Genomic DNA, 26,441 nt, shown 5'->3' on the forward strand with positions numbered 1-26,441 from the left:
TGGCATTGGGATGGTTCATTTCCAAACCGAGGAACTTGATTTGACTTCCCTGCCTGAGCTGACCCCCAGTGGCTCAGAGGGAGGCCTGCTGCCCATTTTAAAACCAGGGAACTAGGAGAACACAGAAGGCCAGCTGGTCTGAGACTGACCTCTCCCCTTTCTTTTTTGTCTTTTTGTACTGGGGGGCCTGATCCTCCTGCCGACCTGGTCTTCCTTCCCCAAAGAGAGAGAATCGAGTGCGGTAAGTGCTGGAACTTCGGTCCCCTATGTGATAGGTTTGGGTGCTGGGAGGAGAGGGGCCGTTGGGGCTCATGGCCTGGCAGCCAGCTCCCAAAACTGCAAAGCTGGCTTCTGGGTTCTCTGTTCTGCCCTGCTGGTTGAAGCCCGGGGTGGTCTGTTGTGCATTTAACTTGTGCTCAGACCTGGGAGACCTGGCTTCGGCGCTGATGTGTTGGTGATGATGTTTTCACCCCAATGGAGGAGGGGAGTGGTGTCATGAAATAGAGGTGGCTGACACCTATTGAACATGACCTCAGTTTAGGGAAAGCCCTTTATCTCTCCCGGCGTTAGGTCCATCATTTGTCAGATGAAGTACTTGGCTAAATGAGCACTAACTCCCTTTTATATGGTAGCTAATTAGCCAGAGAGACCACCTGACTGGCCCTGCGACCTCCCAGGCAGTTTATGAAGTCACCAGGCTGAACCCAGGGCTTAGGACCCGGCTGTCCTGTGTCCCAGGCCAGGGTTATACCCCAACCCCCAGGTATCCTCCTTGATTCCTCCCAATGCCTGTGGTGCCCCCTGCTTTGGGCTTTTATTCCGTTTAAGAAAGTACTAGCAAGCAGGCATTAAAGCCAAGGCCGCCTGCATGTCTGCCAGCTCTGAGATTTGTTGTAAATCTTTCTGATCACACTGAAGCTCAGAGGTGCTGTTTCAAGTGAATAAGCCTTCTGAATAAGCACAGTGGAGTCTGGATAAAAAAAAACAATCCTCTAGCGATTAGCAAAGCTATTTTATTCCTCATGACCATCCTTGTATCTTGGGCCATCTAATCTGTTAGGATGGCTTTGGTTATTACCTCGTGTTAAGTAGGACTTGGAAGGTCAGGCAGTTAACTAACCATCGTAACGGCTTCCCTGGGCAGCTCCCCTCCACCCTCCCTGCCTATCCTTCCCTGCCTTCCACCCACACTTACTTTTTTAAACTTCTATTAGGGGGCTCTCCTCTCTTCTTTTTGTGTCTGCTCCTGACTTGCTTACCTGCTCAGAAATCCAGGTTCATGTTTGAGTCCAGGAATGGCTACTTACCAAAGAAAGGAATAATTAAGCTGAAAATCCATTTTGAGTGCTGTAAGGTTCACTCTCACATGGTGGCATTTTGCTTTGCTCAGGTAGGAGGAGCCCTGGATTGGACCCTCAAGTTTTTTCCCCAACTTTGGTGGGACATTGGGTTGCTTGCTTGGCCTCTCTGGGCCTCTGTTTCTTTATCTACAACCCAAGGATAATTCTTGCCTGGTCAACCTCTCAGCTTTGTAAGACCCACTTAGAACAGGACACAAACCCTGGACAGAACCCAGCTAACGGTGACGTACTGCAAAGTAAAAGGGATGGTTGAGGCCCAGCACCCTTCCTTGACAAAACGCCTTCCTTATCGCCATTCCTGTTGGCTTTTGGCTTCATGTCCCCATCTGTGAATGCTTCCTGCTACAAGAAACCCATGGCGAGCCCAAGAGCTGAGCTCCTCATGCTGCAACGCTCCCTGACATCCATCCACATCAGGCTATAATAAAGTAGAGGGGGTACCCGTGGGTCCCTGGAGAATCGAATGGAAATGAATCAGTGAGTCCATCCTAAGGCCTGGGAGGGCAGGAGGGGTGGGCTGGCGCTCAGAGGCCAGGTCCTGGGGCCGCGTGTGTGAGGCAGTGGTGTCCAGGGCGGTAGAGACAGAAGTAATCGCCCTTTGGAAACCAGGTTGTCGGCAGATGAGTCCTATGGCAGGAAGGACAGGGCTGTGTCAGAGTGGGAGAGGGACGGGCAGAGGGGCTGGAAGCTGTCCCAGAGGGGTTAGTCTGGAGTCCAATTAGAGGTAGCTTCATTCATATTTCCTTGCCTAGCCGAAGCAATAAAAAATACTTAGTGTTTTGGCCGCCTGCCAGCCAGAGGCGGGCTGGATCGATGCCGCTAAATGCCTGACATGACTCTCCGGTAGCGGCGAGTGTTTTCAGCCTGACTGCAGGAGAAGAAAGAGCTCGCTGTTCTCCTGGGCTGTGTAATGGGTCGCATGGAGAAACCCGAGGCAGTCGCATGTCCCCCCCACCCAGCCTGAGAGGGGCAGCATGAGGGGCTGGAAGCATTTCTGCTTAGCACGGGGGTGGCCGCCACCGTTGGAGGAAATGAAATGAAATGATGGTGATTTTTTCTGCTGCTGCTTGCAGCAGCTAATTGAATTGCGGCTGGGCGTGCATCACCGCCGCTCTCACCCGGCTGTGGGGAAGGTTGAGCTGCAGTTCCATTATAACCTCCATTTTTTTTCTTCAAGGCTGATAACTCTGCCATTTTAATTTGCTCCAGGCAGAAACTTGGCAGGGAAGGGCAGCCCAGAAACTGGCTTAGGAAAGGAAATAAAGCTTTAGGGCTGGTTCCCCGCACCTTTCCCTGGGAATCCCGTCCAGCCTCATTCCCTCCCCACGACTTGCCACTGAGCCAGCACTGGTCTTGGGGAAAATGGGGAGCAGTGGAGTGGGTTCATCCAACCTGCCATAGACGCCCTCCCCTTCTGAACCGATCTCCCTTTCTGTCTGCCCTCGTGACTCCCCTCCCCACACTGCGTGAGGGTTATTGATGCACTGGTCTTTTCCTTTCCTGAAGCTGTACTGAAAGCTCCTGGAGGGCAGGGACTGTGTCTTGGCCCTTCTTCAGCCTGGCACCCAGCTGATAATGGTGGATGAGTAGGCGAGCGAAGGTCCAGTTTGAGCTCTTACAAAGGAGCAGACTTCGGCAGCATCCTGGAAGTTCTGATGTTACCCGGCTGCCAGGTGCCCCTGCTGGTAGCTCCCCCCGACCCCGCTGCCCAGCCCATGTAAAGTTGTGCTGTCCTGGCCATCAGCACCACCACGAGGGAGCTGTCCTCTTACTCGTGGCTCTCCCCTTCTTGGACAGCTCTGACCTTTGACCGACCTGTGAATGCTTTTCTTGCCTTAGATGTCAGCCCATATTTCCAAACCATTCCATCCAAAGCATTCTTGTCGTCATTTGCTTTATCATTGAAGGGAAAGCTTATTAGGCTCTTCCAGGTCTGAAAAAATTGGGTTTCTGTTGTGTTGCCTTCTGCTGGGGGACCTGGGTCCCATTTCGCAGCCTCTTGGGGTGCTTACCTAGGGGCTAGTTCCATCCGCTCATTTGCCTTTCCCCGACTTTCAGAGGGAGGGTTCAGTGGCATCGTATTTTGTTTCTAACCCTGGTATTTCTCTAGAGTTGGTAAAGCCCACACAGGGGAATAGGGTGAGCACACAAAATGCTGGTCCACTCTCAGGAAGGCCTGTTGGCAGCATGATGCTCCTTCTTCATCAACCTCCAAGTTCCTCTTAGCTGCAGAGATGAAGAACTGCTCATGGCCCAGTTTGTCAGCTCAGATTGGTCTTTCAGAACTCAGTGCAAATTCCACTTATCCCTTCTTTGAGCAAATACGCATGGCGGGCCCCACTGGTGGTATGACCCTGCCCTGGCGAGTGCAGTCTCACTGACCACAAGGCAACCTACCTGTGGCAAAATTAAGTCTTTGTTAATAGTGGCATTGCTGCAGAAGAGAATTAGGGGTGCTCCATGGGCTTCGTCTTAGGGACCTCGTCTGGGGAGTTGGGGGGAAGCTTCCCTGGCAAGGCACCATTTCAGCCGAGCTCTGCAGGACACGTCTGACTTACTATGTCCCCTGCATTTAGCCGTGTCTCTATGTGTGAAATGTTACACTCAGCCAAAGATGACTGACCCCTCATTCCCTTCTCGCTCCCAGAATAACTCGGTGTCCCCCTCGGAAAGCCTCCGGACCAGCGAGAAGCACCGGGGCTCTGCAGACTACAGCATGGAAGCCAAGAAGCGGAAAGCAGAGGAGAAGGACAGCCTGAGCCGATACGTACGTCGGGGGGTACCCTGGGTCACGCGGGGGGCTAATCTATGGCCTGAACCCTCGGTTGGGCAATGAGTCAGACACAGCAGGGGTAAGAGAAGCAACCCCACCGAGGGGGCCTGGGCAGGGTCCTGGGGGGGTCACACACCTAGGGCTTGGGGGCTGGGGGTGTGGGGGTGGGAGTGGAAGGGGAAGTGCTCCCTTCCTCAGCTGGGTTTGGGCAGAGCTGTGGGCTCTCTCCCTGAACTGGGGTGGTGGGGGGGGTGTCCCTGGTACCCTATGCCATGCTTTGCCTCAGTGGTTCTGACAGTGTATGTCATGCATTCACTCTCTCAGGCCCCACTGCCGTGGCTTTTCATCACTTTGTCATGTATACAGTGATGCCCCCTGGTTCATGAGACCCCAGTGGGAGTATGGTCCCGAGTCTGCTCTGTGCCAGGCTGTGTTGTGTGAGAGCTGGGGCAGAGGGAAGGGACCACGTGGTACTGGGGAGAAGCAGTAGCCATGGACTCTGGGTCTGTGCCAAGCCCTGTTCAGCTCCTTAGCTGTTCCGTGGCTTTGGGCATGTTACCCACATGAGGCCTCAGCTGCATTTCTGTGAGACAAGGCCAATCATTCACCTCACAAAGTGGTAGAAAAGACTGGATAAGACTAGCACACTCACTCATAAATGGTGGTGAATATGAAGTGAGCTGGAGAGAAGTTTCTGGCTTCAGAGAGACAAAGGACAGACCGGGTAAGAGGGTAGGGGTGGGGATGCTTAGAAATGTTACGACAGAGCAGTGATCAGCAAGGCTGCCGAGTGAGTGAGGGAGCTGGGGAGATGGGTAAGGAGGCACCCGCTGGAGGATGGCTGTCTTTGAGCCGGAGTGGTGCTTATTGGAGGGCAGAGGGGAATAGAGAGAACATGGACTTTGGTATTTGGCCAGGTTCACAATTCACATCCTGCCTTTCTCACTCACTGGCTGGTAGAAGGAGATAATGGCTGGGGCTCGGTGTGGGGTGGGGAGAGTGCAGCCTCTTATTGGTCATTTGGCTTCCTTCTTGATTACAGGACAGTGACGGAGATAAAAGTGATGATCTGGTGGTGGATGTTTCCAATGAGGTAAGGGCAGACCTGTGTTGCAGGGATGCTCTTGGTTTGGGTGATTTAGGACAGTTCTTCCCTGGGGTGGAAACTGCTGGGATGCAGCCTCTGGTCTGGGGCATCAGGAGGAGCAGGGCAGGGCTTTGCTGCATGGTAGCTGTGCATCCTTGGGCACCGAGGGTTTGCTAGGATGCCTTTCCGGAGGGAGACCCCAAACCTCCCAGAGTGAAGTTCCTCTGGGTCCTCCAATTCAGCTCTGTTCTCTCTCCATCCTGGGATCTTGGGGTGAGGGCTACGAGTCCCCAGAAGATGTGCCTCAGCAGTCAGAGTTGCTGGAGAAAATCTACACTAGGTCAAGAGACCAGGGACCTGGGTTTGAGTCCTGAGCTTGTGTTTGATCTTGGGCAGGTCATTTGCCCCCCCACTCAAGCCCCAGTTTCCCCATGTGTAGAGTACAAGAGTCAGACTAGATCCTTAGAACCAGTTGGCACCCACTGGGTCCCCAGATCTTTCAACCAAACCCCTTCTCCCCACCCCTGCGCCCCCTTCTTCCCATCCTCAGAGCAGGGAAGGCTCTAGTTGGAGCTTTCAGTGCATCTCTGCATCATTTGTGTTTTCAGGACCCAGCAACACCCCGGGTCAGCCCAGCACACTCCCCTCCTGAAAATGGGCTGGACAAGGCCCGTGGCTTGAAAAAGGATGCCCCCACCAGCCCTGCCTCGGTGGCCTCGTCCAGCAGCACGCCTTCCTCCAAGACCAAAGACCTTGGTCATGTATGTGGGGCCTGCGCCTGGAGCCGCAGAGGCTGGGGCAGAGAGAATTCCTTCCCAGAATGGTGCCTCAAGACCTCGTTAGGGGTGGAGCAGGGGCTGGGCAAGGTGGGATAGGGCGGAAGGCAATTTGTGCAGGGACTGGAGATGCTTATCAGCATCCAGTGGGGTGCTGATCAGAGGACAGAGGGGTGGGGTAGAGAGAACACGGACTTGGAGTTTGGCCGGGTTCAAATCGCGGCTTTACTGGCTGGGCCCTGGGCCTTGTTCATTAACATTTTGGAGCCTCGGCTCCTACGTTGGTCAGATGGAGTGATTGGGTGGCTGGTGGGCAAAAGGTTCCTAACGGGCTGGCTGGCTTCGTGTGGTGATGGGCACTGACTAGGCATCATGGCCAGCTCTGAGTGCCCAGCTCTTGGCAGGAAAGAATCTTCATGGCCCCTTGGTCTCTACATCTTCCCTTTTCAGAATGACAAATCCTCCACCCCTGGGCTCAAGTCCAACACACCAACTCCAAGGAATGATGCCCCAACCCCAGGCACCAGCACCACCCCAGGTCTCCGGTCAATGCCGGGCAAACCTCAGGGCATGGACCCGATAGGTATAATGGGTAGGCATGATAGGGCTGGATTGAGTTGGGGGGAGGTGGGAGTCTGCCTGGGCCAGGGTTGGAGGCACACAGATGGGCCAGGTTCCCCAGGGAATGCATCCAAGTTTGGGGCTCCCCCAGGGCCTGCCCTTGGGGGCTCACAGGGAGGTGTGAGGAGGAGTTGGTTGACATTGCCTGCAGGGACCACTGCTGGGGCAGGCAGATGGAAGGAGCATGCGCCAGGTCAGGACACTGAGTTCTGTTCCTGGGTATATCATGCTTCTTTGAGGCTCCCAAGCAGAGCCCTTCTCTGGGCTTCCACATCATGCTATAAAAAGAAGTGGCTGCATCTTCCAGCTGTAATCTTCTTGGGCTCTGAAGGGGATCCCGGTGGGATGGGTTCAACCCAGGAGGACTTCCTGGAACAGGCAACTCTGGAAAGCTGATGGGGCGCTGTGGGCGGGGCAGGCCCCCTATCCACTAACGCCCGCCTCCTCGCAGCCTCTGCCCTGCGCACACCCATCTCCATCACCAGCTCGTACGCAGCACCCTTTGCCATGATGAGCCACCACGAGATGAACGGCTCCCTCACCAGCCCTGGCGCCTACGCCGGCCTCCACAACATCCCCCCCCAGATGAGCGCCGCTGCCGCTGCTGCCGCCGCCGCCTATGGCCGATCGCCAATGGTGAGCTTTGGAGCTGTACGTAGACCTTTTGGCTCCTATTTTTGGGAACTGGGCAGCGAGTGGGAGCTGGTGGGGCTTAGGGGACACACCGTCCACACCGGAGGGGTCCTCGGGGTCTTGCGACCAGACAGCTACCTTGTGGAAAAAGCATATATTAAAAACACATGAGGTTTAGCTGAAAGGACGCGCACCTGGGGTCAGACAACCCTGAGCTCCACCCCTAGCTCCCTCTGCACCCGGGCAGCATGGCCCATACTGCTCATGGGATGGGAATCCCCAGATGAGTTAGGTGACCACAACCGGACAGGTGTTTGGTCAGTGGGGCTGGTTTTATAATAAATATTATTTATTGTTACCGATCATCAGTGAAGATTTGGGTTGGCCGAGAGAAAGAGAGGAGTCCTTTTTCTGGAGACAGTTGCTTTCTTTCCCACCCTTCTCTGGGATAGCCTCGTCTCCACATGACATGCCCACTGGGGAGGGAAAGAAGCGGGGCAGGGCCAGCTCTGCCTGGCAGGTCAGGGAGCACAGGAGTCGGGGTGGAGGGTCAGAGTTGGGTTGGGGGTGGGTCTGGACTGTCCCCTCAGCACTGCCACCATCCCGGGCAAAGCACTTGGCTCTCCTGGGCCCTGCTGGGTGTTTCCTCTGAAGCAGGGAGCTCTGCTCTGCTTTCTCCTGGGCACTGAAGAGGTGAAGCTATACAGGCCAGGGCTGAGCAAGTGGTAAAGGAGTAGGGGGCCAGGGATGGGGGAGCATGGTGGCGTTCCTGAGTAAGGACTGGCCTTGTCTTGATTTACAGGTTGGTTTTGACCCCCACCCCCCGATGCGGGCCACGGGCCTGCCCTCAAGCCTTGCCTCCATTCCTGGTGGAAAACCGTAAGCACTGGCTATACTTAATTGCATGCTTCCTGGGGAGGGCAAGAGAGAGCTCCCCCCACCACGCACACACGTACACATGCACACACATGTGCGTATACCCAGTGGCCATGGGTTTGCCCTGGTGGACTTCACCTTGGAGAAGATGTTGTACTCCTCTAGATGCACTAATAGGCCTGATTTCAAGCCCGGGAAATAGCTGTCTAACCATATTCCTAACTAGCCCAGGAGATCCCCTAAAAAGCAGGGACCACAGGGGAGTTGAGGATATCATCTTGAAGCCCACATTTGGGCGGCAGGAGAACAGCGGCACTTCAGACATTGAGGCCTCCTGAGCCGAATCAACGCTGAGCTCTCGCGGGCCTTGTTGCTCCCTTGGTCTCGGTCCTTCCTGCTGGAAATGCCCCCAGCACTGCCCTCAGGCGCTTCCTGTTTCTAGTCTCTCCCTCCCCTGGAGAACATGCTGCTTCTCTTGCCCTCCACCTCCTTGGGTTGTTCAGAGTAAAGGATGGGGTCACATGCAAAGCTGAGCACAGTGCCCGATACTTAACATGGTGACACATCATCAGAATCCTGAGATTCTAGCACAGCAGGCTGACCAAGCTGGCTCATCCCTGGTGCTGATGTAGACTCTATGACCATATGGTGGGGAGAAGAGCAGGTTTCCCTCCCTAATACTGCTAGTTCGTGATGGTATCAGTGGGACGGCATCTCTGGACCTTCAGTGGGGAAGGTGGTTCTGGAGGGAGGTGGGGCTCCAGCTGCGATTTAGTGGCTCAAGCAGATGCCCTCAGAGGTGCTGGGGAGCGGGGGACATGGCTTGCTTCCCTGACCGCCATAATGATAGAAGGTTTTCTCAACTGCTCCTGTGCCCCGGCCCTCTCACGGGCTCTCGGGGTGGGAGCAGGAATGGTTCAGCCATAGAGCCCCCCATGACAGGCCCAGGCATGTAGGGAAATGGCTCTACTACAAGGCAGTGGGAGATGAGGGCACTCAGTTAGAGAAGGGAAGGGCCCAGTTGGATGGACTCACAGCTAAAACTCAGGACCCGTGTGACAGTCAGTCTCCAGCCCTCCTCACCTCGCCCTAAGGCCCCAAGTCAGGTACCTGCTCTGTTGTTTTTTGTGTGGTAGGAATTTCTCTTCCTTCTCATCTAGCAGGAAAGCCAAGGCCTTCCCACTCAGTTCCCTGACCTGTCAGGCCCCTAATTTGAATTTGGGGTTCTCTATGATGTAAGGTCAGAGCAAAACCTATAAAATTAAGAGCCGATCCCTCTTTAGGATTCTTCAAGTTGGGGTAGGAAGGAAGGTGTGTGGACAAGGTGGCATGTAAGGCAGGCCTTTATCAGAGTCAGCCTATTAGGGAAATTTGTAGATTGCAAGAAAGGGCATTCCAGGGGCCCATGTGGGCTGGTGATTGGATTGGAGCAAGGGTATATAAATGAGAGCCAAAGTTAAGGTAGCAATCAGTCTGTCCCACCTGGTGGAGCCAGGCCAGGGGGGGTTGGGATTTTAGAAAGTGGACACCGAGGAGCCCTTCATAGTTCTGGGGTAAGAGATGACTTGCAGAGCTGTGCTTTCCTCAGATTTTGGGAAGCGTGAACGTAGAGGCCAGGCGTCAGTTTAGGGGATGGCGTGGGTTGAACTGGGCAGGACCTGGGTGAACCGTGAGAGGGCCGGGGGTGGCAGAAGTGACACTTCTCGCCCTTTCAGAGCATACTCTTTCCACGTGAGCGCTGATGGGCAGATGCAGCCCGTGCCCTTCCCCCACGATGCCCTGGCAGGCCCCGGCATCCCAAGACATGCCCGCCAGATCAACACACTCAGCCATGGGGAGGTGGTATGCGCCGTGACCATCAGCAACCCCACGCGGCACGTCTACACCGGTGGCAAGGGCTGTGTGAAGATCTGGGACATCAGCCAGCCAGGCAGCAAGAGCCCCATCTCCCAGCTGGATTGCTTGGTGAGAAACCCGGGGCCGTGGGCCTCCCTTATAGCCACATAGTGAACTGGGGGCTGTGCCACAGACCTGGCCTGGCTTAGCCTTGAGGTGGCTGAGCAACTTGGGGCAAGCTGGGCAACCTCTCTGGGCCTCGGTTTTGCCATCTGTAGGTGGGGGGTGGTACTGATCTCCTGAGGTTTATTAAGAAGGGTGTGAAAGACTAAAGGGTGGAAAATTCCTGTCAGGTGCTGTATTAACAGCAGGGAGGCTTTGAGCAGGGGTAGCTTAGCAGGGCCCCTTCTGTCCCCAGAACAGGGACAACTACATCCGCTCCTGCAAGCTGCTCCCTGATGGGCGCACACTCATCGTGGGTGGCGAGGCCAGCACACTCACCATCTGGGACCTGGCCTCGCCCACTCCCCGCATCAAGGCGGAGCTCACGTCCTCAGCTCCTGCCTGCTATGCTCTGGCCATCAGCCCCGATGCCAAAGTCTGCTTCTCCTGCTGCAGCGACGGGAACATTGCTGTCTGGGACCTGCACAACCAGACCCTGGTCAGGTAAGGCCAGTGGGAGGGGGCATCTGTCTTTGGGAAGTGTGCTCTGGTTCTCAGGCAGATGCCAGCCCTGCCTGGCATTGTTTGCTGTGGCCTAGCTCCTGTCTGAGGCTTTCTGGGGAGGTCAGAAAAGCGGATGATGGATGCCCAAGTGAGAAGATAGCTCAGCCTACCTTGGACAGAGAAGCAAGGGCTTCTTAAGCCCAGGGGTTTGGATTGGCTTTGTAGAGAAGGTAGTACTGGAGGTGGTTTGGAAAGGCAGAATTCAGATTAGTGGAGACGAGCAGAATGGGAGAACAGAGGGTGAAAAGGCATCAAGCCTAGAATACAGAAGCAACATAATTTGGTATTTAGACATGGGACCTGGGGAACAAAATTAGCAGTAGACATGTTATGACCTCATCCAGGTGTAGGATGCAGGTGAGAAGGATAGATGAATAAGGCAGATTGGCCCAAGGAACTGTGTCCTAAAGGCAGTGGGGCCCACTTTCTCTTTTTTCTCAACCTAAGGGAAAATTATCCAGGGCCTACCATTTGGCCTGGCCAAAGCTGCCCCAAGGCCCTAGAAGCAAAGTCCCTCTAACCCCTCTAACTCCTGAGGAAAGTAGGAGAGGAGCCAGGCGTAGCTCTACTGGAGGAGGGATCATGGATAGGTAGTGCAGTTCCTTCTGTGCCTTAGTTTATCCTCCTGCTTAGAGGTAGTACTGGCCCTCTTCCTGGGACTGCAGCCAGCTTGAGTTGGTAGTTCCCTGGGGCTCACCTCTCCTCCTTGCCTGGCCTGCATAGGCAATTCCAGGGCCACACAGACGGGGCCAGTTGCATCGACATCTCTCACGACGGCACCAAGCTGTGGACGGGGGGCCTGGACAACACTGTGCGCTCCTGGGACCTGCGGGAGGGCCGGCAGCTGCAGCAGCATGACTTCACCTCCCAGGTGCGCAGCCCGAGCCGCGTGCTCTGAGCAGCAGGCTCTTCCCCTCCCAGGTCCCAGTGTCTGGGTCAGGGCACAGAGGGGCCTCATAGGGTGGGGGTGGGCAGGGTAGGCAGTTGTTTCAGAGGAACATGGAACCCACCTGAACAATGGGGGAGGGCTTCCTGGAGGAGGCAGCAACGAAACACAGTGAACAAGGCTTTGGAGTCCGATGCACCTGTCCTCATTAATGGGTATAGTAGCTACCTCATGGGTTTTAACAGGAACATCTGATGACCCCTAAAAAAGCCTTATCCAAAAGCCTGGCTTAGAGAAATCATTCCATAAATGTCAGGTATTATTATTATTATTGCTCACTTTAATATTTGATATTATAGTATGCTACTTGCTTATCTTTTTCTTAAAGAGAGGCAGAAGTCACAGAGAAAGATGTCTGTGCCACCTCCGAGTTTGGATCTTGGCACCACCATTTGTTTTCTAGGATTCAGCAATCTCTCTGAGTCCCAATTTCTCTGTCTGTAAAGTGAGGGGGTGAAAAATGACCACCCATACCCCTGCGTTCTAAAGCCAGGTGAAGGGTCCTTGTTTTGCAAAGGATAGGTGTGGAGTAGAGAGGTGATGGGGAGGAGGGGGAGGGACACAGAGCCTCCAGGGTGACCTGAGTGGGGCCTTTGGGAACTGACTGTGCCCTTCTCCTTCCCGCCCCCCCCCCCCCACCCCCAGATCTTCTCACTGGGTTACTGCCCCACCGGCGAGTGGCTGGCCGTCGGCATGGAGAGCAGCAACGTGGAGGTGCTGCACCACACCAAGCCCGACAAGTACCAGCTGCACCTGCACGAGAGCTGCGTGCTTTCGCTCAAGTTTGCCTACTGCGGTGAGCCTTGGGTGTGGCCCAGCCTGCCAGGGGGCCCTGGAGCTGGATGCAGCCTGGCCAAATGGGTCCGCTCCCTGCCCTCATACAGAAGAGGGGCCAAGAGCATGCAGAAGGAGCAGAGCCCCAACAAGAGCCTGGAACAAGGCATCCTGATTCCCTGGCCAGTGCCCCTGTCCCCTTTGGGGCTCTCGTCTCCCCACCCTTGCCCCTCAGGCACATATAGGAAACTGAGCACTCAAAACACCAAGGTCAGAAGCAAGTTCTAGCTGGCCTGGGGCAAAGGAATGGCTCCTAAAGCAGTGCAAGCATTTCCTTCAGTGGGTTAAGGGTACAGTCTTTGACAACTGATGGCTCTGCACTCCAGTGTCTGCTCCTTTTCTGAGCAGGGCCACTTCAGTCTAACCTCACTTCTCTGAATCTCGATATGTTTTTCTCTGTAGACAGGAAATAGCTGTGGGATTAGGGGGTAGGGGGCATCAGTGAATTAAAATGCGTAGGATCATGGCAAAGTCCCTGCCCAGAGTGAGGGTCCTGGTAACTCTGGAACCAGGTTTCCAGGTTCTCAGGACTTGGCTATTTCCAAAATCTCCTAACACCTTTTCGTAGTGGAATTTGTACAGGTCAGATGCTTGGTGGCTTTAAAAAGAGTATTTTTTGTGAATGTTATCACTGCAGTTAACTCTAAATCCAACGTTTTCTTGTCCCAGCCTCTCCCATCCCTCTCCCTTGATTGCAGAGAAAGATATTCTCTGGATATCCATGTGTCTGATAATGTGTCTTGCTTGTAAAATGCCTTTTGCAAGTGGAGATTCATGCTAAGCACTGGTTAGGAGCCCACACCATGTTTCCATGGCAGCCAGCCGTGTCTGGGGCAGCTGCAGGGGTGTAGGCTGAGGTGGGTCTTGCTTGAGAGCGTGGCGGGTCACAAGCTGAGGATTCCTTTGCCTCTACCTGCAGGCAAGTGGTTTGTGAGCACTGGGAAAGACAACCTTCTCAACGCCTGGAGGACCCCTTATGGAGCCAGCATATTCCAGGTACTGCCCGCAGTCCCCATCCCCCACTTGGTTCTAGCCAGAGTCAGGTGTGGGCGTGGTGCTGGGGTGGGCACGGTGGGAGGCAGGGAAGGAGGAGCCGGGATCAGACCTGCTGCCCTGGTCCTTTCCCGGCCCCACTTGATTGCACTCTGGGGAGTGGATGGATTCTCTAAGGCACGGATTGGGGACATCAGTAAGGCACTCTCTGCTGCTGTTGGCTTCTGACCCCCTAGGGTGAGGGCTATTAAGCATAAGCTTTTGTAAGATTAATAGAGCAAAGAGGAATTCAGATGTGCTCTTTGCTCTGGCCTGTGTCTGGAGCACTCACTGGAGGTATTCTGGGCAGTTGAGCAGCTTCTTTTCAGTGCATTGTTAGCTATTCAAGTAAGTTGGCATCCCCATCTCAACAATTCAGTATAAGGAGAGAGGTGGGCAAGAAAAGAAGGGTCTAGAGAAAGACAGCGATTGAAGAGGCATTTTATAATTTTCAAGGTCTTTATACTCACACATACACACTCTGCCCCACACACACTCACATAGTCTCTCGCATACACATACTTCATACTGTCTCACACACACACTTCTCCCTCCTCCAGGCACACTTTTGTACTCACTCTCTCACACTCTCTAACACACACATACATACAGAGCCAACAAACCATTTTCTAGATTCACGTTAGAAATGGCATGTGTCCAGAGTGTCATGTGTAGAACCTTCAGAGTCCTTCTAGTTACACTGGATGCTTCGGGAATCAGTGCACATCTTTCCATTAAGTCATCAGGCTGATGACCTGGCCTGCTGTTGCCTACTCCTGGCTCAGAAATGCTTCCTGTTTTTAACTCAGAAGAGAAGCTCATCCAAAGTGTGCTATTTTGAACTTTATAACGTCAGAGATCCCTTTGAACCCTGTTAATGAGCTTTTCCTTATGGAAGTGCAGGTGGAAGGGGGAATTCTCTAGCTGAAAATGCTTCTGTGGGTTGCGTTCTTAACTCTCCCAGCCTGTCTCTGCCGGCTGGTGATCAGGGCTGGAGCAGAGGCAGGGAGAGATCTCTGTTCAGATACTGTGGGCCCGGTGCTGTGAGCTCGGAGGAAATGAAGACCTGTCTTTTTTTCTCTCCCCACACACCCACCCTGGCCATCCTGTTTCTCCTTCTCCTCTTCCATCTCCAGTCTAAAGAATCCTCGTCTGTCTTGAGCTGTGACATTTCAGCGGATGACAAGTATATTGTAACAGGCTCTGGTGACAAGAAGGCCACAGTTTACGAGGTCATCTACTAAACGAGGATTCCAACAGGGCCGTCAAACTCTGGGAGAAACAGACTCAGCTCCAGCCGTGAGACCGGCCAGGCCCCGGCCGGTGGCCAAGGAAGGGGCGTGGGTGGCCGTGCCTTCCCAGGCTCTGCACTCCCCAAGGCTGGGAGGGGACCCCCCATCGCGGTCTGGACTCCTGCGCATGGATTGATGTGTCTCGCAGACTCGGATGGACTTTTCCGCCCCTCCTCCCCCTTAACAGTCCCGGCACCTGGCACACGCTACGAGTAGATTGGTTTGGAGGCTTGAGGCTCCGGCCCCCGCACAGACACCCTCGTGAATCCCCCTCCCTTTTCTTCCCCTTCCCGCTGCCTCGCTGCCTCGTGTCGGGGACACTGGAGTGGATCACACCTCTGTGTAGGGGTAGCAGAGCTCTGTTTTTCCCGATTGTGCAGTGCGCAAGATTTGTGAAAAAATGTAAATAACAGACTCCTAACTCGGACTTGGTCAGTGGGGGAGGAGGCGCTTCCCACCGGAAACCCTAGCCGTGTATTTCGCCTGCTGTATTTGTAATCCACTCGTGGTGGTGGCTTTTTTTTTTTTTTTTTTTTAAACAGAAGTTCCCATCTGGGAAGGGGAGGAAAATGGGGAGGGGGTTGGAAAGGGGAGAAAAATCTTGGGTGGGGATGGAATTGCAGCTGGCCACCAGGTTGACCGCCAGACACCCACTGGAATGCCTGTGCGGGTTTGGGAATTTTCCAACGCATGTCAGGATTGTGCACCAGACTGACAGACAGACAGTGCTTGAAACAAGGGCCAGCCTGGGCCGAGCGGCAATAGAAACAGTCACATTTTTCTGTGGTCTCCTGCACTCTGCCTGCCTCTTGCCTTCTCTTGTGTCTTCCTCTCTCAGGTGTCTCACTTGCTTCTTTCTGTCTCTCTCTCGTGCTCATTCTCTGTTCTCAGTCTCAGTCTCTGTCTTTGGTGCACATTTGGCTACTGTAAGAGAAATGGAAGCGCAAAGGGACTCCCTCTCTGGCCCTTCTTAATCTTCGGACACAGCTTAAAGAGGAAAAAATGTTAGAGGAAAGCATAGCAACTCAGCTCAGGGAGCTACCAGAGAAAAATAGCAACTGATGTGGGTGCTTTTTTTTTTTTTTTTTTAATTTGAATAAAAATAATTAGAAGTGATACCCTTTTATAAAATGCCTTCTCCCACTTTCCTGCCTACAACCCCTTTCTCTCCCCCTAGAGGAGGGGAAAATCTGTTAACCTACAGGGTCTGGAAGGATCACCTCCCTGTCCCCTCACCACCACCACCCCCCCGCACCTGGGAGGGGGCAAAGGTCCCGTCACACTGATGGTTTCTTTCAGTCTCTTATGGGCCCAAACAGGTGACAATATTTTCTCCCACAGATACCACATTTGGGTTTTAAAATGTTCTGAGGTATTAGGATTGATTTTGTTTGTTTTGTTTCCTCTTGGTCTTTTTTTTTCTTCTTTTAAAGAAAAGCTAAAGGCCGTCGTGAGTCCTGGTAGTGGGCTCTCCAAGGATGTAGCATATGGAAGATAATTTTTATACTGCATTTTTATGGATTATTTTATAATGCGTGGTTCTGTCTGGTGAGAAGGAAGGAGGGGCTTTGGTGCACCCACCTGTCCTTCAGTGACCTGGCTGCATGGCCGAGCAGTCCCCCAACGTGGTGTGGAGGCCAGGGTGGCACCCCAGATGTCTCTGGTGGGGGAGAGGGGGGCAGAGTCTCTCTCTCTCTCTGGGTGTCACATGCTCATCTACCAGCTCTTGTGAAGACTCTTAGCCACAAGAGAGGGCGAGGGTAGAAGAAAGTTGATTCTTGGGGGAAAAAAGAAAAAAAAATGAAAAGTCATTGTAACGAGCTGTTTTTATATTTTTAAAAGTTACTATTTAAAGGTTGGTTTGATTGTTGTGTTTTAATTGCTTCCCTCCTCAGTTTGTCAGTCTTCCCCAAGAAAAGATGCGGGGTTTACTGTGAGTGTCTGTCCTGGGGCCTGGGTGATGTCTTTTGGCACCAAGACTCCCACATCCCTGGACGTGAGCTGTTCTCCTGGAAGACCCCCCCCCCCGTGCTGCCCCCACCCCTAAAAGGCCTGATCGTGCAAGACCGTTAAGAGGAGCGTTTAACACAGTCTCGCCTTATGCCCACTGCCATCTCGGCCCCTGCGAGCCACCGCCTGGGAGCAGGGACGGCCTCTGGACAGATGGACAGGACATAGTTCACCAAGGGGAGGGGTGCAGGTGGACACCAAAGTAAATGTTCAGTTGTTAATGCAAAACGGTCTGGGGAACAATTAAATGTCATGAACTTCAAATGAAACTTCAGAGTGACTGAAGCTTCTGGGTCCAAAAGCCTGTGTCACTTTTTTTTTTTTTTTTCAATCAAGCAAATTCAGGTGTTGCAAGGAAAGCCATCTCTAGGTCACTTCATTGTGGTCCTAAATGACCAGGTATGAGTACAGGGAACCCAGGTTGGTACCTTAGGGGGAGAGATGGGGGGGGGGGGATTATGGAAGAGAAGAGTAGGGTGCTGGAGTCTGCAGAAGCCCCAGGGGTCTTTTCCAGGCTTTTGGATTTCAGAGACCCAGAAGCAAAATCTCTCCTAAAACTGCAGCTGAAAGTGCTGTCCTTTCATATGGGAAATGGAACTTATCAAAAAAGGAGTGGCAGCCTCAGAATCAAGCACAGTTTCACCTTAGAAAGGACACTTAGACTCTCCGCACACAGGCGAGTCCTCTGGTTGGAGAGAGGATGGCATCTCAGACTTGGAGAGAAGAAGGTTCCAGCAGGTAGAAGGGGCCCTGAGCTGAGGCTGCAGGGCAGGTTGCAGCCCAGACATTCACTGGTTGTGCAGCCTTGAGCAAAATATTGCCCCATTGGGCCCCACTGTTTTTCCTCTTTCTAGGTCTGGGCCTTGCAGCAGAGGGTTAGAGGGCCAGGGGGCTGGCCGTGGCCGGGATAAAATTCTGTGTATGCCCAAGACTTCTCTGGGGATTGCTCATCTCAGTGCCAGGGTAGGACTGAAGCTGGAGCTCGTAGACCCCAGTTGGGTGGAAGAGGGAAATCTCTTATCGGTGAATGCCCACCTCAAGTCTTTTCCTGTTGAGAGAAAGACCAAGGTCATTTCCACTTCTGATCAGGGGAAACTAAATCTCTAAAAAGCTCTTCTACTGGGATTTCCCAGGTACTGTCAAGGATGGTGAGATGATGGAGATTCTTCACCTGCCCTGAGAAGCTCCAGGTTAAGTGTGAGGGGTGGGGATGGGGAGAAACAATGTAGCCCTTTTATTTGACCTGTGTAAGTGCTACTGGGAACACATCCATCAGCGGCAGCTGATTCTGCCTCTTGTCTGTCCTCTGTTGCTGTCCTCATGCAAGCTCCTCCTGCCACCGAGCCTCCCCCGCACTCATACTGCTTATGCTTCCTCCTTTCTGCCTCTACCCCCCCTCCCCCAAGGCTTTCCACCCTGTGCTGGCAGTATCTGGAGCTTGTTAGAAATCCAAAACCTCAGCCCCTGCCCATCCTCCCCAAGTCCTACTGAACCAGAGGCTGCATCACTGCCCATTTGTTCCTGCTGCTAGGCACCTCTAGTCTATGCGAGAGGGCCCATGCCAGGGGGAACAACCCTACACCCATTCTTAATCTCCCCAGATTGCCCCCACCTCGTGCTTACCAGTGCAACAGGAAGCCTTGTCACCATTCTAGCTTCGTTCATGTCGGCTCCTAACCAGCATTTTCCTCTCATGCAGAAATCAAGGTTCATACCAATCACACATAGCATTTGCAGCATTTCACTGTACCAGTGTCCTGGTCTGTTCACCCCACCAGACTTGTCCTCCTGGAAGACAGTGCATGAGACTCAGCAGACCAGGACTGCACCGGTGCATGAAGCGCTTTCACTAGTTTAAGGCAATCCTAACCCACTGGGCCTGATGTAGTACCTGAGTGCTCAGGGGCTCCGTAACTGAAACCCAGAGAAGCAGAATGATCTCTGGAATTCTTTTACCTTTGTTCTGCTTTTGCTCAGATCAAGGAGATCTGTTTAAGAAATGGGAGGGGGCTTGCTGTGTCAAAAGCCAGTTTTAATGGTTTGAATCCACATTGGATTATGTGCAAGAGTGCAGGTCATTCTTAGCAAGAACTGGCCAGACCTCCTCCTGGCCTCTCCCCAGGTCACTGCCCATCTGTATCCCTGCAGCTAGGCAGCCCCAACCTCATCGCAGAGACAGGGCAGTGATTATCTGGACTTGTGGCGGCTACAGGAAAGTGGCAGAGATAAAGAGATTGGAATGTGAGAGCCAGAAAGGGCCTTAGCAAGACTGTGAGAACTTGCCAACTAATGTCCTGTGTCTAAAAAAAAAAACATGGAGTATAAATATTTTTTCAAGAACACATTGTTTAACAATGAACATTATTTTTAATATAAAGTATAGTGAACAGATGTGATTAATTTTTTTTTGGTTTTTTTGGTTTTTGCATGGTTAATAGAACAATTAGACAACATTGATTTTTTTATTTTTTTATTTTTAAAAAATAAACATTCTTAACATATGATCATTCTGTTCTACATATATAATCAGTAATTCACAATATCATCACAGTTACATATTCATCATCATGATCATTTCTTAGAACATTTGCATCAATTCAGAAAAAGAAAAAGACAACAAAAAAATTCATACACACCATATCCCTTACCCCTCCCTTTCATTGATCACTAGCATTTCAATCTAAATTTATTTTAATATTTGTTCCCCCTATTATTTATTTTTATTCTGTATGTTTTACTCGTCAGTCGATAAGGTAGATAAAAGGAGCATCAGACACAAGGTTTTCACAATCGCACAGTCACATTGTGAAACCTGTATCTTTATACAATCATCTTCAAGAAACATGGCTACTGGAACACAGCTCTACATTTTCAGGCAGTTCCTTCCAGCCTCTCCATTACATCTGACTAAGAAGGTGATATCTATTTATTGTGTAAGAATAACCTCCAGGATAACCTCTCGACTCTGTTTGGAGTCTCTCAGCCATTGACACTTTGTTTTGTCTCATTTCGCTTTTCCCCCTTTCAGTCGAGGTTTTCTCAATCCCTTGATGCTGAGTCTTGGCTCATTCTAGGATTTCTGTCCCACGCTGCCAGGAAGGTCCACACCCCAAAGTGATGTCCCACGTAGAAAGGGGGAGGGCGGTAAGTTTGCTTGTTGTGTTGGCTGGAGAGAGAGGCCACATCTGAGCAACAAAAGAGGTTCTCTGGGGGTGACTCTTAGGCCTAATTTTAAGTAGGCCTGACCTATCCTTTGCAGGGTTAAGTTTCATATGAACAAACCCCAGGATTGGGGCTCAGCCTATTGCTTTGGTTGTCCCCCCTGCTTGTGAGAATATCAAGAATTCTCCACGGGGAAATTGAATTTTCCCCCTTTCTCACCATTCCCCTAAGGGTACTTTGCAAATACTTTTTTACTCACTGTTCAAATCACTCTGGGACTTATTGGGGCATCACTCTAGACAAACCTACAAAATCTTATGCCCTCCTCAAGGTTCCATGTACTCATGGTGTTCAATTAAGCTGTCCACATAAGTTATATTAGGAACTGCACTAGTCAAAATATAAATTTTGTACCAAATAAACATTTTTTTACTTTAGTCTCACACATAAGTTAAAGTTTTAAAATATTAATTACCATCTATTTTCAGCACCCCACAGTATTGACATTCCTTTGTTCTTCCTCATGCAAAAATGTTTTTAATTTGTATAATTAGTCACTATCATACACTCTAGGCATTCCTAAATTATACCATCTCAGTCTTTATCGTCTATCTTTCTAATTTCATTTGACACCATTAATTTTTCTGATAATGTGGAATGTACTCTATCTACTTCGGTACCTGTAAATAAGTCCCCTTGAACATTTTTAAGCTGGACCTTTTGTTTTTGAAGGGATATCTATATTGAGTCCCTGATTTTACAGATGGGACAATTAAAGCCCAGAAAGCAAGTGACTTACCTTGTCACAGAGCTTGAAGCAAGATTATGATGCAGCACCTGCCTCTCCCCTAAACCTTCAACACACTGTCAGGGAAGTGAGCAGGAAGCAGGAGGGAGCTTCCCAGTGGCCAGGATTAGATGATGTTTGGAGGATTAGGATCCAGAGAGAGGCCTCCTGCCCTTCTCCAACAGGATTGGTGAGCAAATTCTTCATGGAAAGAAATGGCTCATAAAAAACAGCCATGGAAACCCTCCTACTTCAAGAACATCCTAAACACAAACCATCTTGTCCATCCTTCTGTCCATCCAGCCGGCCAGTCACCCATCTACCCATCCATCCAGCCATCTGTCCTTCTATCCATTCATCCATCCTTCCTACATTTATGTAGTGAGAACGTATGTGTACCCACCATGGTCCTAGGTGCTGAGATGCAAAGACCAGTAATACACAATTCCTACCCTTAGAAGAACCACCAAGAACCACTCCAAAAGATATGTGAAGGCGCAAAACAGAAGGTGTCATAGCCAACACATTAACCTGGGCGCATAAGGCTCAGAGACTAAGTATTCCTGGAAAGAATGAGCGCTAAACTGAGACCTGAAGAAAATAAGGTTGCCATGCCAGAGAGAGGTGGGGAGAATAGTGTTCAAGGAACAGCATATGTTAAATTCAGAGTAAGGGAGGGCATGGCATTCTCGACATCCCCTCTTGTTCTTGCTCCTCTCCTGCTAGAATCAAGCTTTCTTTTTTTTTCCTAGTAGTTTTATTTTAAATTTTTAACAGTTTTATTGAGATATAGTTTATATTCTACACAATTCACCTATTTAAAGTGCACACATTTCAGTTGTGGTTAGTATATTTAAAACTGTGCAACCTTTGCCACCATCAATTATTTTTTTTGGCATGGGCAGGCTCCAGGAATCAACCCAGGTCTCTAGCATGGCAGGTGAGAATTCTGCCATTGAGCCACCATTGTGCCTCCCTGCCACCATCAATTTTTTATATTACAATATTTATATTATCCCATAAAGAAACCCCATACCCATCAGCAGTCACTCCTCATTCCCCTAATCCCTCTAGCCCTAAGCAACCACGATTTTACTTTCAATTTCTATGGATTTGCCTGCCCTGGATGTTTCATGTAAATGGAATCATACAATTTGTGGTCTTTTGTGAGTTGTTTCTTTCACTCCGCATAGCATAATGTTTTTAAGGGTCATCTATATTGTAACAGGTATCTGTACTTCATCCCTTTTAATGAATGCATTATATTCCATTGTATGGATATAACACATTTTATTAATCCATTCATCATTTGATGGACATTTGGTTTGTTTACACATCTTGGCTATTATAAATAATGCTGGAATCTAGCTTTCTTAAGTTTCATTTCTTGCTTCCTCTCCCCAGCCAGTTCCTCAAGTCTGGAAACAGTGCTGGAATCCTGGGATAAGTAAGCTGATAAAACTCAGAAAGAGGACTCTAGGCAGAAGCCAGGGTTCCAGCTAGAGCCAGCAGAGGTAGGTGATGGGGAGCTAAGTAACAATTCAGGGGCCAAGGAAATGCTTGTGATGATCCCTGAGCTCTGGATCCCCACACGATTGGCATTAGAAGACCTGGGATCTGTGTTCTGGATCACTAAACATGTTCAGTCCCTTAACTGGGTGATATGCCCATTCTAAGCTCCCTACAACACGCACACAGTTGCCTTCCTGAACTGCACATCTGTCCTCATCTTTTCCCTGCTTGGAGCCTCTCATTGCCCTGTGTACAGCACAAGGTCTAAACTCCTTAACTACTCCCCATGCTCTGGTGTTGCCTCTCTAGATTCACCCATCACTTCTCATTTCACTCCACATACAGTCTACATCACTCCAACACCCTAAATAAACAGCATTCTCACACTGTCGGTTTCGTATGTTCTTTCGGCTGTAATTGCCCTGCCTTCTCCTTTGAACTCCTACTTCAAAACTTCTTAGCTGTCACTTCTTCCAGGAAGCTTTCCCTGATGAACCTCCCCACATGCTCCCCTAGTCTAAGTTGGGTATATCTCCTGTGTGCTCTTGGCATATCCTCTTCCGATCCTATGGAGCTCATCAAGGATAGGGCCTTGTGATTATTAATGTAATGATGTCATCCTCTCTCTTGATGCCCAACTGACCCTCCTGCCAGTACTCTGAGAGCAGGGACCGTGTCTAGTACCTCCAGTGCTTAGCATATATTAGGTGCTCAGGGAACATTAGTTGAACGAATCAGTGACTATGTGATGAAGGTAATATTTCTAGAGTGCTTATTATATCCCAGTGTGCCTAGTGCTTCATAAACCTGTCTGATTTCCTACTGTAGCCATTCTATGAAGCCAGTATTATTATACTCATTTATACATGAGGGAGCAGAAATTCAGCTTGTCTAAAGTCTCACAGGTTATAGTGTTTGTATAACATTGCTGTTGGATAGATGGATGAATGGACGGATGGATTGATGGATAGATGGCAGACTGGCTGCCTCATGAGAACTCACTCAGAAGCTTGGAGAGAAATGAGCTATAGGTCGGTGAGATCAGTGATCACAGAGTGAAGAGCATGGAAGGAAGGTCAAGGGGCAGGAGCTCTCCTCCCAGCTCAGGCCTTCCCTCATATTCACTGGATCCCTTCTGTCAATGCCCAGAAAACCCCACAGTGTACTCACCCTGACTCTGACTCAGCATCCCCTCCAAAGGTGGGTCACACAGAGCAGGGGCGATGCCTCACAAGTGTGCTCTGGGGAGCTCCTGGACTGTCGGGACCAAAAGAAAGACAATGGATCTGCACTCTTGTGTCTTCTGGATATCACAGATGGAAGCTGCCCCACATGAATTACTCTGAGGCAATATATTGCATGACTTGGAAAAAGCAGGTCTGGAAATTCCATTTCTAGCAAATGGAACAGCAAACTAGTAAGGATTCCCTTTAACCATATGGACAAAGACATGCCGAATAAAATTAAAATAAAACAACCTTAAGTACATAGCCAACCTTGAAAGAAAGAAAAGGAAATCCTTTGATGTCACAAATAAAAGACTTTAAAGGCACAATGAGGAGTTGCCAAACTCAAAACAAGATCCAAAAAATACACGAGGCAAAAATTGACATAATTACAAAAAGGAATGGGATGTTTCAACTTTACCATTAACAGAAATTGGCAGGCCAAGCAGAGAATCATTTATAAGGATGGAGGTGATTTGAGCAACATGATTAACATCCTTAGGACATGGAATCCAACAACCAACTATTGATGAATACAAATTGTTTTCAAGCACATCTGGAAGACTCACAAAGTTTTAACAATCAAAATAAGAAGATAAAGAATTTGATGAAATTCAATAACCATGCATGCATGGTTTTTCTTAAAAGTACTAAATTAGGAATGAAAGAAAACTTCTTTAACAATGGATAACTATTCCAGACCTGTCACCAAATAATACAAAAAAGGTAGTTTTGAAGCATTGTTTTTAAAGTTAGCAACATAAAAGAGCATGGCTACTGCTTCTAGTCAACATTGTACTGAGGGTTCTAGCTAATGCAGTTAGACAAACAACAATAACAACAACAAACCATGGTATAATTACTGAAATAAAATAAAACTGTAATTATTTGCAGATGATAAGACTACACACATGGAAAATAGATAAACAAAACAAGTGAGAGAGTTTAGTTAAGTTCTTGGATCTACAATCAACATTTATCAATCAATAAGGTTCCCATTTATAAGCAGCAACCAGTTAGAAAATGTAATGCAAAAGCTGCAATTTTTGCAATAGCAACAAAACTACTTATGAATAAATAGCAACAAAAAGTACTTACTTATAAATAAGGCTACATAAGGCCTTTATGGAGAAACATATAAAATCATACAGTTTTTAAAATAAAAATATACTACCCCACATTAATCTATAAATACAATTTTAAACAATATTCAAATAGAACCTTTTCTATGTAATCTAGAACACTGACCTTAAAATTTATATGACGAGTAACCAATATAATTTTGAAAAAGGATTAGGAAAGAGGACTTGTCCTGCCAGATATCAGAACTTTTTGCAAAGCTATAGGAAGTAGGAACATGTGCTGTTGGTACAAACAGAGCAATGGAATGGAATAGAGTCCATAAATAGACCCACAAAGGCCGAGCACATGATTATGACATAGGTGACATTATGTATCAGTACAGACACTATTCAACAAATAGTCCGAAGACAATAAGCCATCTTTGTGAGCAAAAATATGGATCCATACCTTGTGCGTCGTACAAAAATAAATTCTAGAGGGAGAAAAGACTTTAAACTAAAGAACTTTTAGGACAAAATACTGGAGAATACCTTAGGACCCTGAGGAGGTTATATTGAATAAGACAGAAAGAACAAAGTATATAATAAAAAGGGTAAATCTGGCTATATTATATCTATTATACGTAAAACCTCTGTATAACAAAGGATACCATAAGTTAAAAAAAAATCATGGAAGCCTTTAAAGGCAATACCTTTGACTAGTGGCATACAACAGATTCTCCCAAATCAGTAGATGAAAGAAAACAACACAATAGAAAAAGGGGTAGAGGACAGAAACAGGTAATTCACAGAAGAAAAAACATAAATGGCCCATAAGCATGAAAATGCCCCATCTCACTATCAGGGAAATGCAAATAAAAACAAAATCAGGACAATCCATTCTCATTGGATTGGCAAGTTTTTTAGTTTGATAATGCCGAGCTTCCATGAGGATGAGGAATGATAAGCATTGTTAAGCACTGCTTATGGGATCATAAATTGGTTCAGCTGTTTTGTAGGCAATTTGGCAACTGTAAAGTAAAAGCACGACCCCATGACCTGGTATTTCTATTTTCAGGTATAAGCCTTAGAGAAGCTCTTATATAAGTACTTTCATTGTTTGAAGTAGCAAAAACAATTGGAAACAGCCTGTCCATCAATGGGAGAAGTGGATAAAAATAATCTATGCACTTTCATACAATGAAATTTCTATATAGGCATTAAAAAGAATAAGCTATATCTTTATGTATCAACTTGGATAAATTCCAAATCACAATGTTGTGTGAAAAGTGCAAGTTGCAAAAGAAAATATATGATACTATTTCTGTAAAGTATAAATCCACACAAAATCATTCCATATAGGAGTGTGTATGTATGCATATATATCAAAATATAAAAACATGAGTGAAAAGAATACACAACACTGCCAGGATAACATAGGGATGGAAGGAGGGAAACTAGCTATACCTATTGCATTTTTATTCAAAATGATCTGAAGTAAATGTTAAAATGTTCACATTTTTAAAGTGTGGGGTGGCTTTGTAGTATATTATTTTCAGTTCTTTTCTCCATGTTTGAAATATTTCACAGCTAAAGATTTAAAAAAGAAAACCAGAAAGATGAGGACTCCATAAGGAATCACCCCCACTGCAGTTTCTGGCAAGTGACTAAAATGGGGATCTTTGACGTGATGGGGACAGAGCCAGTGAGGCACATGCTTTTGGGCTCAGCGCATCTTCTCAGCGCATGATGCCATGGCATCTCTCCAGGACTGGGTCTTCTCTGCACCTCTCCAGGACTGGGTCTTTTCATCTGCTAAGTGAACATTGTGGAGGCTGGATGAATGATTCCTGAATCTCCATCCTGGATATTTTATGTTCCTAATAATTT

The 26,441-nt window shown here is 49.3% G+C and overlaps 1 protein-coding gene across 4 annotated transcripts in view; it reads left to right on the forward strand.

Moving 5' to 3' along the window:
• TLE3 (TLE family member 3, transcriptional corepressor) overlaps positions 1-16,651 on the forward strand; it is a 50,216-nt gene extending 33,565 nt beyond the window's left edge. The window contains exons 8-20 of one of the 4 annotated variants that reach the window (XM_077123919.1): positions 225-241; positions 4,009-4,128; positions 5,177-5,227; positions 5,830-5,982; positions 6,448-6,589; positions 7,070-7,269; positions 8,054-8,130; positions 9,843-10,092; positions 10,382-10,629; positions 11,413-11,560; positions 12,281-12,431; positions 13,389-13,465; positions 14,638-16,651. In XM_077123919.1, coding sequence (XP_076980034.1) covers positions 225-241; positions 4,009-4,128; positions 5,177-5,227; positions 5,830-5,982; positions 6,448-6,589; positions 7,070-7,269; positions 8,054-8,130; positions 9,843-10,092; positions 10,382-10,629; positions 11,413-11,560; positions 12,281-12,431; positions 13,389-13,465; positions 14,638-14,745 — 1,742 coding nt within the window. In that variant the 3' untranslated portion in view covers positions 14,746-16,651. The remainder of the gene's footprint in view (positions 1-224; positions 242-4,008; positions 4,129-5,176; positions 5,228-5,829; positions 5,983-6,447; positions 6,590-7,069; positions 7,270-8,053; positions 8,131-9,842; positions 10,093-10,381; positions 10,630-11,412; positions 11,561-12,280; positions 12,432-13,388; positions 13,466-14,637) is intronic. The other 3 variants (XM_077123921.1, XM_077123920.1, XM_077123922.1) reach the window with 3 other exon arrangements.
• Positions 16,652-26,441: the final 9,790 nt, after the last annotated feature.

Source organism: Tamandua tetradactyla, chromosome 12 (genome assembly GCF_023851605.1).
Source record: "Tamandua tetradactyla isolate mTamTet1 chromosome 12, mTamTet1.pri, whole genome shotgun sequence".
Lineage (NCBI taxonomy): Eukaryota > Metazoa > Chordata > Mammalia > Pilosa > Myrmecophagidae > Tamandua > Tamandua tetradactyla.